We start from the raw sequence: 15,094 nt of genomic DNA, 5'->3' as shown, positions 1-15,094 counted from the left end.
CTATGTAGCCGAGGCTGGTCTCGAACTCACAGGGATCCTCCTGCCTCAGCCTCCTGAGTGCTGGGATTACAGGCGTGCGCCACCATACCCGGCCAAAAGTTAACTTTTATCACGAGAAAAATTCAGATAATCAAGAGTGCAAAAGACAGTTTTCATCATTAACGTAGTAAACCTTTACTTAAAACAAGCAAATATGCACAGCACATGATAAATCAGTTTTTCTTCCAAGCATATTAACTTTGAGTATCTGTTATACTTTGGTGTGAGGCTCTGAAGCACTGAGACATGTCATACCACATGGCTGGTAATAAGTAGTAGTGTTGGGGTTCAGGCCTTCAAGAACATGCATCAGGGCCTGTGCTGTAAAAGCTCCAGGGAAAGGCTCCCGGGGAAGAGTTGACAGTTTTTAAAATAGTGGTCTCGTAAGAACTCCTGGAGGAGTCCTCACTTGAAAATGCTGGTATAATGGAGAAAACCCTGACGCCATGGAGAAAAGTAGAAGTCCCAGTAATCGGGAAATGTGTGAGATTACACCTGCCGTTTTGTAAACTCCTTCCCTCAGCTTGACAGAATGGGAGCCTCTTTTTTTGTTGTTGTTTTGTTTGAGTCTAGGTCTTACTGTGTAATTCAGTTCATCTGGCTTTGAACTCTTGCACTCACACTCTTCCTGGCTGCCTCCTGAGTGCTGAGATTTCAGGTACTACCATGACATTTTCCAATTTTAATGAAAATGGATTGTGACTTCATAGTTGCATTATGTTTCAATACGTACCTTAATTAGTATTTTGCAGTAATTTTTAGTAGCATGAGCAGTGGCCAGTGAATATCCTCTCAGGTAGACAGTTGCTTGGAGAAAGATTTTAAGGTAGCTCACAGAAGGGGGCCAACGGGTATTTACATGTAATATTTTTATGGATATTGTTAAATTGAAAAGCTGTATCTAGAAATATGAGTAGATTAGTGTGGTGGGACATTTTGGTATAATTTTTATTTTCGTCAAAGGAATATACACATATAATTAGACAGATAGTTACTTAAGGCTATTTATGAAAAGTGGAAGCCCCCAGCCCTCCACATCCACAGAGGCACCTGCTTTTAACTTTTCAAACTAATTCTTGTGGCATTTACCTCTTTTTCTTCAAGTTGTAGTTTCAATTTTTTAACTCCAAAAATGGGTAAAGATTTAGCTTTTCACTATTGTCTATTTCCAGTACATACATCTTTACTTTTACCTCTCCATCTACTAATGTAATTCATTGTAACTATGACTATATTCAGTGCTTACTTGTTAAACAGTGTAAAAGCTTAGTCATGGCAGTGTACTGTGGTTTTCCTTTCCTATACCTTTTTTCCACCACATTAATATTTTTCTTTGTTTTTATTGTTTCTTATATATCTCACTTCCAGTTTATCTGCTAGTATGTAAATCTCTACTCTCCACTGTGTGATACACATTTAGTGGACTGTCATTTGAATTTCTTGAATTCTGCAAGACTTCTAGCTTGACTGGGAAAGGCCACTCAGTAGAGCAGTGGTACAACTATCATGGTGTGATGATGTTCCTATCACTTGTCTTCAGGTTTTTAGGTCTCATTATTTCCACATTTTTTATTAAATCCTCATTTGATGGAATGCTTCCCCTGGTAGAACACATGACAGTAAATATTCTTGAGACCCTATATGTCTACAAGTGGCTCTATCCTATTTCATTGACAGTTGTATGGTTATAGGAGTATAAGCTTGACATTGTGTTGGGAAGGTCCATTAACTCCTGTTTTTCACTGGTATTGGTAAGGAGTCCGGTGCTATTCTAACTCTTCATTATTTCTATGAAGATTGCTCATTTTTTTGTTCTCACAATATTTGGCTCTTCTGTGTCCATGATTTGCTGAGCCCTCATGAGGATGACCTACTAAATTATATGGGCACTTGCTGAGCTCATTCAGTCAAGAAATGCCTGCATTTGCAGGAAATGACCTTGAATTTTTTTTTTTTTCAGCTTTAATTGAGTTTATTGGTACATTTTAGGGATACAGTGCAGTTACATTCATTGTTGGGATCTTGTACCTCTACATGACAAGTCTTGATTCTCATTTTTTCTCCTTACCTCTGCCCTCCCTTCACCCCCTCCTCCCCTCCCCATCTACAAACACTTTATTTTCATCTTTTCATTCTCTCACATTTTTTTCTTTTCCCTTTTTACTCTTCCCCTACCCATCCCACCTTCCCTACACCTTTAGCTCCTTGAATTTTTTTATCTCTTGGCACACATTGTTCAGATTTAGGATGTTTTTGATAGGTTGTGTAATTTTGTGTCCTGTTTTTAATTATGGTGTTCTGTGTGCGCGAGATTTTCATATTTATATTATCCTCCAAACCCTCTAATGAATTTTTTACTTCTTTTTCTGGGAGTTTCTTTTTTGTTATCTAAATGTTCCTTTAAAATATAAATCAGCCTGTTACATTGTAGTGATTCAAATATGTCAGGTCACATTCTAGGCTCTGAGGAGTAGCAGAGAATAAAACCATGTCCCTGTCCTGTTCTGATTTATATTTATCTTCATTTCTGCTCCTCTAACAGAATGCCACAGATTGGGTAATTTAAGCAAAACATTATTTGACTCATGTTCTGGAGCCTGGCAAGTACACAAGAGCTTGGTGCTAGTATCTGGCAAGGGCCTTTATGCTGTGTCATAACTTGTTGGAAAGGTAAATGAATATATGGAGAGACGGGAAATCAGACTAAATTTATCCTTTTTATCAGGAACACCTCAAGAGTCGTAAACTCTTTTGGAAATGGCATTAATCTGTTCATGAGGGCAGTGCCATTGTGATACAATCATCTTTTAAAGGTCTCACCTCTTAAAACTGTTACATTAACAAAGCTATGAAAGTTTGAGGGCTTTTTTCTCTTTTGGTTGTTGTTTTGTCCTGTCTTTTGATTTTTGGAAGAGGGTCTCATTCCGTAGTCCAGGCTGGCATGGAATACCCTTTGTAGTCCAGGCTGCTCAGAAATCTTGATCCTCTTATCTCAGCCTTCTGAGTGTTAAGATTTCCTGTGTGTGACAGTGCATCTGGCTATAATATGAGTGTTTGAGGGGACATTGAAAATACAGTATAGCAATATTCTCAGGAACATAGGGAAATATACTGAAAGTATACATATATGTGTGTAAATAATACATTAGGTATGATCAAAATATATGGTGAATGTTTGTTTAAATTAGAAAAGAAATTTACAGTAAAAGACACATTGCCATAAATCTTTCTCAAAATACTCCATCTACTATTTTTGCCACTTTTCTCAGGCAGTTCTGGAAATCGTCTTTTATGAATATCTCAACACCGTATGATTAAAAAATGCACTGTATGCTGCTGCCAAGTGTCTTTCCAACAGAAAGACATAAAAACATAATGGTGTATCCTCATCTACCTAATTCACTGGATCTGGCACCATGTGATTTCTAGCTCTTCTCCAAAATCAAAATGACCATAGAAGGTGAATATTTTGAATCAGTTCAGGACATAAAGGCAGCAGTGACAGCATAGCTAAAGATACTCATAAAAGAGGACTTCTAGAATGATTTCAGAAAGTGGCAAAAATGATGGGATATGTGTTCAAAACAAGAGAGTAATTTAAAGGGGGTTAATAATATATCTTTTACTATAATAGAAATGTTTAATATTCATCATACCTTTTTTAAAGCAAAACCTTTATTGGCACATTTTAGATACACATAATGAAAACAATCATAATGAAAATATATCAATCATAATGGTTGATATCAATAATAATAATCATAATAATGATACCAATCATAATAATCATACATAATCATAATAATCATAATCATAAAAATATATCAATCATTATATTCAATCATAATGAAAACAATCATCACAGAGAATTTGTCCCTGTACATGATATATCTTGTTGCTTTTTTTCACATTCTCCCCCTCTTTCTTTGAACCCTCTTCCTCTTCTTATATACAAAAGCTTTGTTTCCATATTTTCCTTGTCCCTTCTTTCCTTTTCCCTCCCCTTTCCCTTATTCCTCCCTTCTCATTTGAACATTTTCTTCTTATTTCCCAATATCTTTTATACATTTTGGTCCTTATTTCGGGTTTTCTCATACCAGGGAAACAATGTGGTATTTAAATATCTGTCCAATTTATTGCACCTAAGAATATGATGTTGAGATACATCTGTTTAGCTAGAAATGTCTCCAGCCTATCCTTCCTTGTGGCAGACTAATACTCCATTGTATTAAAAAACCACATCTTTATCTGTTTGTCAGTTGATGTGCATTTGGGTTGTTTCCAAGATTTAGCTATTGTATACTGCTGCTATAAGCATGGGGGTGCATATATCAGTGTGCTGTGATGCTTTTAATTTGGGGGGAAGGCAGCAAAAAGGGAATAGATGGGTCGAAATCTAGCACACGATGAAGCTGAGTTTTCATTCCAGGCTACGTAGAGTGAAGACTTAGAAGTGTTTCCAAATCCTGTGTTTTCTTATTTTTCGGCACCATTCAGTGCTTGATTTTGTCTAAGAACCAGTTTTCCCAATTTAGACATAAATGTGCTCAGAAATAAAATATAGAAAGGAAACTGTAACTTGTTAGTTATGAAATACACATTAGAACATTTAAGGTAATGTTTTATCCCTACTGAATTCATAAAGGTAAATTTAATGATTGACATTTGTATAGCAATGATAAAAGAAGCCTCATGTGCTGTAGAGTGTTCAAATGATACAGTCCTTTTGGACAACAGTGTAATACCTGTCAAGAGACATAAAATTGTTTATATCTCATGAGCTACTTAATAATCTCATTTCTGGGAAATTATCCCAATAGAAGAATTCAGCTACCTAGGGATATTATATATGCACAGATTTTGTGCTTGCATTATTGAAAAATGTAATAACCCTTGTGCCCAACTGATAGTAAGGTTACCTAGATAGCTTAGGTTATGTCATTCTACTGGAATACTATCTAGAGTATTTAAACAGAGTGGCTTATATGCTCATGCCAAATCATTAAGTATTGAGAATTATAAAATGAAGCAAAAAAAATTTATATTCCTGCAAAGATTAGAAACCAACAATGCAGATACTCTTTTTTTTTTTTGGTGCCGGGGATCGAACTTGGGTCCTCATGCTTGGGAGGTAGGTGGCGGAACCACTGAGCTAAATCCCTGGCTCCAATACAAATACTCTGGTATAGAAGCATGTCTTCTATCAGTTGAGTTCTCCTAATGCTGTTAGATGTAACAGTCAGTTAAGGAGGAATTGCTTTGCTTGGATGACACCACGGGTAGTAAGGAGAAAGCTACTCCCTTTGTTGGAAACCACTCTTGCCACTAAACAAGGTAGAGGAGCCTACATTTGTTTTGTTTCAGTATTGGATTGCTGTCCTTGGTTCTTTGGTTTCTGTTTCTGTTTTATTCCATGTTGCAAACCAAACTTCAAGGTCAAGGCCAAATATGACAAGACTGACCTTGAGGCTTCTCTGGATTGAAGGTAACAAGCACTTCTGTCTTTTGTTGTTAGATTTGGTCGACTTTTTAATATTACATAACAAGATACATAGAGCTTTTGTGAGCACAATGAATTTATCATTACCCTTGCTTTGTAGAAACAAAATGTCCAAGCTTGATGGAAAAAAATATACGAATCACATGGATTTGACTACATTTAAAACATTGTCAGAGACTCCAGGCTACATCTCTCTCAGGCCAGACAGGCAGCAGCCAGGCCATCAATGGCACCTTCATTGCCTATGTCCCATAATTTTTTTTTTAGTCTGTATGTGTGTAAACCACATAAAACAGTATCCTGTAAATGCATCCATTATGTGCAGGACATTTTCGGTTTTATTTTGTATATGATTTGAAATATACATAATTTATATAGAAATTAATTCCCATTGAAATGTTGATTAAATTTAATTAATTATAATGTATAAAGTAATTTAGAATTGGTATCCAGCCAATATTCAGATTTGTCTTTGAAGAATATGGAATGTCTTTCCAATTATTCATTCAGTGGAGTTTTGTGATTTTCTTTTCTTCTTCTTCTTCTTTTTTTTTTTAAATTGTACCAGCGTTCATATTTCGGTCCTTGTGCTTGAGATGCAGGGGGCTGAACCACAGCTAAATCCCTGACCCTGTGATTTTCATTGAATAGGAAATCTCAAGATCATTTGTAGATACTTTGTGTTGGTTTGTTATTACTGGCTTTCTTTTCTTCAGTAGTGATTTTTAGATTTTTATTTAGCAGTCAACCTCTTTATTGAACTTAGATGAATTGGTACTGTTTTCCAGGTGGGTGTCTTGGATTTTTGAGCAGGTTACAAGATACAACAGTGGTGGCAGACCTATGGCACATGTACAGCAGTGGGCTGATTGTATTGTTGAAAGCTTTAAAATCATCATCACTGTAGCCCATCATCACTGGGCTGTAGTTGTGTAAATGGATCTGGAAGATTGAAGTCAATAGTTTTTAGTTTTCCTTTGATTTTTGCCTTGTAGAGGGAGACTGACCTGGTCAGATTTCTTCCTCTGACCTTCTCTGCATTTTACTAAGACCTGACATCTATTTCCGTATCTTAGAGGCTTCCCTTTTAGTGACTTCAGATAGATTACTATTACCTAGATAAGATTATATTATTTTTACTAGGCCATTCCTTTAAGATGTTTATATTTCAGATTCTTTTTTTTATAAAAAAGAGACATACCCAGGTTGTCTTCAGAGATGTTTTATGTCAGGGGCGTGTGTATAAGGCTTCCAAGCCTGGCGCATTTAGTTGTCCTCCAGGAAAAAAAATGAAGCATGTGGGTTCCAAGCTTAGTGTCTCGGCTGTCTGGCTTGTGTCCAACATTTGTCTTGTTGAAGGAGAACTGAGTGGCTTCAGTTGCTCCTGTTAGAATATAGTTTTGCTTCATCTAGACCTTAATTTGGCATTGCATTGTGGGGCTTTTTGGTAAACAATCTGAGAAGGTGCTATATTTCACTTACTCGGGTTTTCATGCATTAGCATGCCCAGCTTGGCCAGATAGCATTCATATCTCAGAGTGGTGGTGGGAGAGGGAGAAATGAATAGAACTGTGGCTTCTTTATTTACCAACAAAGCTAGGTTACTAAGAAATACCATTAGCACTGGTAGCCTCAAACCCTTATACTGTCTCTTTAATGAGCTGTGCTGTCCCCTGATCCTAGGGCCTAAAACTCACTTGGGCCCTCTGATGCCCAAAGGCACTCCAGATAACCTCCTGCCTTTTTTTTTTTTAAACCTCTTGGAATGGAAATAAACAAAAACAAAAACTAAACAAAAACTCTTGGTAGCAGGGATTGAACTCAGGACTTTGCACTTACCAGGCAGGCATGGCACCACTGAGCTACATCCCCTGCTCCCTCTTACTTTTTTCTGGCCCACCTTGTAAGGTTATTTTCTTAAATAACCAATTAAAGACAGGAGAAGTAAAAAATTGTTAAATTTGAGGATGTTGAGTACTTGCTGCCTAGCATAAAGCCTTCAGCAGTGGGGCACCAAAGCCTACTCCTTTTGTTTCCCTTTTCTTAATCAGCTAAGTTTAGGGGGAGAAAATTTAAGTGGGAGGTAAAATCTCACCCTACCAGCTGCAGGAAGCTATCAAAGAGACCAAAAGGAACAATTGAAAAAGCTGACTACAGTATGTAAGTCAAAAGACTGATATGAGTGAGTTAATTTCCTTATCTCTCCTTTCTGGAGGATGGAGTCTGACTAAGTGTCCTTGAGCTGCGTCAGTGTCCCCACCCTCTCATCTCCTTGCTTGGCTGGAGAGCTCTCTGTAAAGGTCTAGAGATGTGTAATTAGAAGCTTGATGATACCAGGTAATGGTATCCTCCCTCAGTGTAGGCTCCACAGAAGACTGAGATGCATACTTCAGTGGGGTTGGTCATATTTCACATTTTTTACATTCCTTAAGAAGTGCCCTTCAAAATGATATGGGAGTTAGATTTTGGAATCATTAGTGATAGCAGTTACAGTAATTTACCCTTACATGGTGGCGATATAGTTAAGACCTTAGCAAATGCCTGAAACCATGGATAGCAACGGATCCTATACTATTATACTGGTTTTCCTATACTTACTTATGATAAAGTAAATTAGATTAATAACAAATAAGAACAACAATACACTGTGACAATTATAACTATTCTCAAAACATCTTACTATTGCCTTTAATATTACCTATTATCTTACTACTTACCTTTTCACTTAAAAGAGGTTCTTGATGTCTTCTCTTTGCCATATCTCAATTCCCAGTGTCACTACTCTTGGGCCTTAGGGCCATAATTAACTAAAATAAGGCTTAGATGGTTGTATAAATTCCATAGTACTGTGACAGTCGATTAATGAGATTGCTAGGAAGTGAGGGGTTTATAATGTATACAGCAGATTTGCATTGGACAAAGGGATAATTCATGTTCTGAGTAGGATGGGGCAGGGAAGTATAGGACAACTTGAGATTGCATGACACTACTGAGAATGGTATACAGTTTAAAACTTAAGAATTGTTAATTTCTGGAGTTTTATAGTGAATATTTTTTAGCTATGGTTGACCATGAGTAACTAAAACTATGGACAATGTACCTGGGGGCTGGGTTTGTTTTTTCAGAGTATGTTTGGTGGTTTTTCATATAGCCAGAAATTCAGAATATCGTGAGTGAATATGCTGTGTGTTGAGGTTGTAAGTTTGATCTGAAGACAGTTTCCATGACAAAGTTCAGAAATGCTTTGTGGAAAAGCAGCGTTCATTCATTCATCCAACGAGTAATACCAAGCACATACCCTGACAGGCCCTCCCCTGGGCGTGGGAGATACTGACGTTTTAGTTAGCGGAGACAGGCTGGCAGCAGTAATAAAACAAGCAAAAGAACAGTTGCTAAATTAATAAAATTTTTGGAAAAACGCTTTAAAGAAGAGGCAGTGGAAAGGGTGCCAGTAGGTTGGTATTCGAGAGGTTAAGTCAGGCCTCTGGAAAAGACTATTTGGCTAGATATCTGAGAGATACAAAGAGCAAAGTCATATCTCATGTTCTGGGTGGTAGAAGCAGTAAATAGATTGCTGAGTAGCAACAAGGTTTCAGCAACGTCATAGAAGCAATGCGGGGTGGATGGAGCCCAGGGGCGAATGATGTGACCTGGCTGGTGAGCAGGCTCTGACCCTGAGGGTGGTGGGAAGCAGCTGGGAGCGTTGGCCTGTCGTAGTCTGTGTTTTGAAGGGTCATACCAATTTGTATTTGTAACTTAGGGCACATGTTAATTAACCAGTGGGTTGTGGGGAATAGATACATATCTTTGAATGTACTTGTGCTGAATGATACTGCAAGAAGGTAGGAGAGAGCAATGGCAGGGCTGCCTGAGTGACATGCTGTCACCCTGCACACAGGCCAGGAGAGAAACAGACACTTATTTTTAGTAGTATTTGAATTTTATCACATTGCATATATTTTTAAAAGCCTCTTTATTAATAAACCATTTATATGTATGATTTAATTTTTATGCAAAGCATATATCTTGTGTTGATGAAAACACAAAGGGACCTTTATATTGATTTCTTCCTCCAAGATAATTTGTAGATGTTTAGATGCTGCTTGGTGTTTGAATTTTTATGAAATCCAAGCATTGACACTTGAGTGCTTTGGATGAGTAGAATATACTGTTTTCATAGGTGACATTTTGCCTTTCTGTTTCAAATTACATATTTGTTCCTTTCTCCAGGCGACCGAAACAGATGTCAAAATCGGTGTGTGCACTCGAGCCTACCATCTACTTGTGAAGAAAGTGGGCTTTAATCCAAACGACATCATCTTTGACCCCAACATCCTCACCATTGGTACTGGGTTGGAAGAACACAACTGGTATGCCGTCAATTTTATCCATGCAACCAAAGTCATTAAAGTAAGTATGGGTATTTTTTCCTCTTCCACCTATGACCAAGCTCAAATCATCGCAGGGATCTAGTGAATGGTTGAGTGTAGCATGTATTTATACTCTAGAAATGTTGACTCTTCTTGTTTTTCTAATGTTTGGGGAAATTTTTTTCTTTTATGCAATGCTATTTTAAATTGCAAAGTATAGCACAAACCTTGGAGAATATATAAGACATGAATATAGGATATAATAAATAACTAGGACACAGAAAATAGCTTTCACTTAGTCCAGAATAGCATATGGCTAATGCTTCGTGTCTCTCTTTTTCTGGGTACCCTTCATTCTGATTGCATGAAGTAGCCATAATCCTGATTTTTAGGATTCTGATACTAGATTGTTACTTTTTTCTTAATAACCGAGATATTAACTGTGTTTGTACATTCCCAGATGAGATTGAACATGAAAACAGTCTGTCTTGTTTCAGCTTCGTTTAGGCATGAGTTACATTGCTGTGGGCCATGTTATTTAGTGTTAATGAATCAGCCCTTGCAGGCACCTACCCACATTTCCTTAGGGTCAGTGTTTCAGTGTTCCCTAATTCAGAATCTTCAGTGGGCAGAGCTACCAAGGAATTAACAATCAACTGAGTTATCTAAGCAATATAGTTCAGTTTTGTCTGTTTTTGAGCTTAATGTAAAGAGAATCATAAAACACTTAATGCCTTTTCTCCTTATCCAGTTTCATTTTTAGAGATTTATCTGTGTTGCTATAACTGTCACTTTTTCATTTCTATTGTATAATATTCCATTGTGTCACTGTGCTACAATTAGCCATTCTATTAATGAACTCCTGGTTTGTTTGCAGTTTTTTAGGGCATCATGAACAGTGCTGCTGTGAACATTCTCGCCTCTGTATCTTAGGCACATGTGTGAGTTTCTCTGTAGGATACCCCGAAGTGGAGTGATTAGGTCATAATAATACATAGTGGCAAGCTGTCTCCCTGAATGCTTAAGCTAGTTTGTATTTCAGCCAACAGCAAGAGTTCTTATTGTTCCACACGCCTACCAATACTTGGTATTGTCTTAGGCTTGGTAGGAAACTCAGTTGCCTTTTGTTCTTTTATGATTGGTGAAGTTCATAAAGAATTGGAGTGTTCATTTAGGGTACTGCTAGTAGGGAATGTGTGTGCCCTCTGTTCCCTTTTTCCATTGTTTATCCAGCAAAAAATTCTGGAAATACTGACTATATTTTGTGTCCTTTCAAGGTGTTACAACTGTATCCAGAGATAAAGTAGAATTTTGTGTTTTATTTTTCCTTAGGTAGATTAAAGTCTAGTAAGAAGAACTACGAAGCTGTGCCTTTTGTGATATTGTAATATAGAAAATTTTGCTCTAATAGCATCAAGCTCTGAATTAGTTTGATCTTTATATGTTTTTTATATGTTTTTTACTTTCTGCTTTTATATATAACACTTAAGAGATGTGATTGATAGCTGCTTTTGGCAATATAGGAGAATCTTTTCACATTTTGAAATCTTTGCCAGGAAACACTACCTGGAGTCAGAATAAGTGGAGGTCTTTCCAATTTGTCCTTCTCCTTCCGAGGAATGGAAGCGATTCGAGAAGCAATGCATGGGGTTTTCCTGTACCATGCAATCAAGGTATGGTGGCTTACCTCCTTGTGCTTTGAATCCAGCTTTTACTTAGGATGAGGTTTGCAAACTCACCCGTAGGCTAACACTGACTTGCTCCCAGTTTCTGTCGATGAGGTTTTATTGAGGCACAGCCACCCTGTTCATCTGTATATTGTCTGCTTTTAGGCTACAATGGCAAAGTCAAATAGTGATGGCCAGGGCCGTGGACTGAAATAGTTTTCTCTGGTCTTTGGTTTAGAGCATCACTGGAAGTCCTCACTTTTGTTTTTATTGCCCTTAGTTTGGTATGGACATGGGGATAGTGAATGCAGGCAATCTCCCGGTGTATGATGACATCCATAAGGAACTCCTTCGGCTCTGTGAAGATCTCATCTGGAATAAAGACCCCGAAGCCACCGAAAAGCTCTTACGTTATGCCCAGGTAGAAAAGTGCCCAGTGGATACCTGTTTCCTGTCTTTGAATACTCTATTTAGAGTTATTGGACCCATATTGTAGAGTAGAAGTAATATTTAATCACATCTTTGGATCACTGAAGATTTCTGCAAAGCTCCAGAGGCGTTTCAGTTAGGGTGAGGAAGGAGAAACAGATACTCTTAGGCTGCTTTAGCTTTCTGAACTTTGGTTTCTTTAATGTGTGAAATGTATTTTTCTTAAACCAGGAAATATAATTAATTGTAGAAGTTTTATAAAGTCTGGTTAAGCAAATGAAGAAGATTAAAATCACTCATAGTCCCACCACCCAGAGTTAACCACTGTTGAGATTCGGTTATAATTTCTTGTGTTTTTGTTTGTTTTACTTGTAAATGTTTGTACACACACACACACACACACACACACACACACACACACTTTTACAAAAATAGAATTGTATTCTTGAATCTTTTGGTAACATTCTTATTTAGCAGTATCCTGGGGTACTTTTTCATTTTATTCATTTTTCTCTTGCACTGTTTAAAAAGACTCGAATTTTCTTGTATGGTGCATTAGCATTACCTGGCTACTGTTAGGCTTTCAGGTTTGTGTTGAGATCTGATCCCTCTGTACAGGGTTCTGTAGTTCAAAGTTTGAAGTCAATACACATTTTTAAAGTTTTGAAATTTTTATTAGTACATGTTTGCCTTATGATTGCATTCATTGTGGTACATTAACACATCTTAACGCTTTCTTCTTCCCCTTCACCTCCATCTCTTGGTCCCCTTCTTTTTCATAGATCTCCCTCTGTCTTATTACCTGCCTTTTATTTTGCTCTTTAACTGACTTATGCTTTGAGTTTGTTACATAAAAGAAACCATGCAATATTTAAATGTTTGTATTTTGATTTATTTCATTTAACATTGGCCTCAAAATACATCCATTTTCCTACAGATGACTGAAATTTATCCTCCTTCATTGCAGAGTAGTACTCCTTTTATACATAAATTCCACATTTTCTTTATTCATACTTTAATGGAAACATGTAGACCAAGATTTAGCTATTGTGAATTGTGCTGCGATAAATATGGCTATGCATTTATTACTGTAACATGATGTCTTTAATTAAAAAAAAAATACCAAAAGGAGAATAGCTGGGTCAAATGAAATTTCTATTTTTATTTTTTTGAGGAATCTCCATACTAGTTTACCTTCCCACCAACAGCATAGAAGCTTTTTCCCCACACCTTGCCAACATTTATTATTTGATTTCTTGATGGTAGCCATTCTTTCTGGAATAAGAAGAAATGTCAACTTTGTTCTTATTTGGATTTTTGTAGTAGCCAGAGTTATTGAACATTTTTTTTTCATGTATTGGCCATTTGTTCTAAGAAGTATAAATTAAGTCTACACATTTGGTCTGAGAAAGTGAGAATTAAAAATAGAAGATTCAAAAATCATCCTAGTTTCTACTTAAATGTTGATCACAGTGCTAGGCTCATTAAGTATCTATCTTCAATTCTGTTTCCTAGAATTCACATTAAGGAAAGATGAGATCATTTCATTAAAAAAGTACTAATTTTAGTCTGTTTATGAGTAATGGCAAAAAAAGACATTTTTCCTGCAATGTGTTTTGGAAAGTAATGGGCTGCTTTTCTGTGTATTGCTAACTTTTTAATGTTTTCCATGTTAGACTCTGAATTTTGCTCTGATAAAACTACTAACTTTCTGTTCCACAGAAGAGTAGTAGAATATTCTAGAAGAAGGATAGGAGAATGTAGGATTAACTGCAGCCTAGATTGATCAGCCTTCCTAAGACTTAAATTCTGAAACTGCTGTGGAAACCTCAGACTGTGTCACTTGTGGACATGACCCTCCTCTCAGTTCCCTGAAACATTTCTAGTTTCTTGTGGACTCAGGACGGAATGTCATGGTCATGGTTTTTGCAAATACAGTTAAGTTCTGCTTTTCAACTAATTACATAAGAAATAATCGCTAAGGCCTTTTCCCTATTTCCAGGACTATTTCTGCTCACAGAGACAAAGTACTTACCTTTTTTTTTTTTAGTCTTGGAGCATGGAAACAGGCACTAAGCACCATTCAGTTTTTAGTCACATCCTGTCTTCTGCTTGGCAGGCACTGTATTAATAATTGACTGAGATTGGGGTACTACTGCAGGCCAGCAGACCTGTAGAATTTGTGAAGTTACAGTATTGGGTAAATTGGTGTGTTTATTCATCTTTTCCCCCTACTCGTCCAGAGTAAACAGCTCTCTCACTTTGGAAAAAGGGGCTCCTCATTTCTGAGACCATTTTTATTTAAGGTTTTGTTGGCATTGTATTTTGTCATTCTTTCGGTCTAAGTTCAGTTTTAGCACTTGTTTACAAGGTTTTGTTTCTATATACCATATTGAGCTGCTTAGAGGTTTTGCCCTTGGAGCACAGCTGAACTGAGGGAAATCTTAATAGTATTTACAAGAGAGAACATTCCATCATATAAGAAATTTTGTCCTTCTTAATGTAACCATACAGCTTATTATAAGCCATTGGCCCCTCTGTCAAGTAGGCTGAGATTCAAGACTTGATTACTATCAAGGGAATTAATAACCAAAGCAAGTACACTTTACTACTTCTCATGAATTCCTTCCTCTGTAGCAATTCTTAATGTATCGAGTGTATGGGGCATGGAAAGTAGGAATGTTGTGACGTATGTAAGAGTTGAAGATTAATTTTTCTTTACAGGAAAACAGTTACCTCTTTTTGTTATTAAGTGGTGAAGTCTAAATCTAAGTTCCTGATACATCGCTGAAAATGGTGGGAAGAGTACTGCCTTTGGTCTTCCAAGACTCTGTAATCTCATGTTTAGGGAATACCAGGCTGTCTTTGAATCACAGTTCCCCTAATTTGGTACACATTGACCTATGGTGAGTTTATTTTTGGCAGTAAGTTTCAGGTGCCATGGTGCCATATGCTTCATGGCATTTCAGTATTAAATGGTACTGTGATGGAGCCACTTTTGGGCTCAAAGTCTCTCTGCTGTGCAGAGGATTGCTTTCGAGTAATTGGATCCCCAGAATTTGCATAATTTCCCCCCCCCCCCCCCCAAC

The 15,094-nt window shown here is 37.1% G+C and overlaps 1 protein-coding gene across 3 annotated transcripts in view; it reads left to right on the top strand.

Moving 5' to 3' along the window:
* Mtr (5-methyltetrahydrofolate-homocysteine methyltransferase) overlaps positions 1 to 15,094 on the top strand; it is a 99,552-nt gene that overhangs the window by 42,522 nt on the left and 41,936 nt on the right. For all 3 annotated transcript variants that reach the window (XM_010621995.3, XM_033761839.1, XM_010621996.2), the window contains exons 16-18: positions 9,770 to 9,949; positions 11,466 to 11,582; positions 11,857 to 11,997. In XM_010621995.3, coding sequence (XP_010620297.1) covers positions 9,770 to 9,949; positions 11,466 to 11,582; positions 11,857 to 11,997 — 438 coding nt within the window. The remainder of the gene's footprint in view (positions 1 to 9,769; positions 9,950 to 11,465; positions 11,583 to 11,856; positions 11,998 to 15,094) is intronic.

Source organism: Fukomys damarensis, unplaced genomic scaffold (genome assembly GCF_012274545.1).
Source record: "Fukomys damarensis isolate Sample0158 unplaced genomic scaffold, DMR_v1.0_HiC HiC_scaffold_10, whole genome shotgun sequence".
NCBI lineage: Eukaryota > Metazoa > Chordata > Mammalia > Rodentia > Bathyergidae > Fukomys > Fukomys damarensis.
This window is presented reverse-complemented; position numbering and strand designations above follow the sequence as displayed.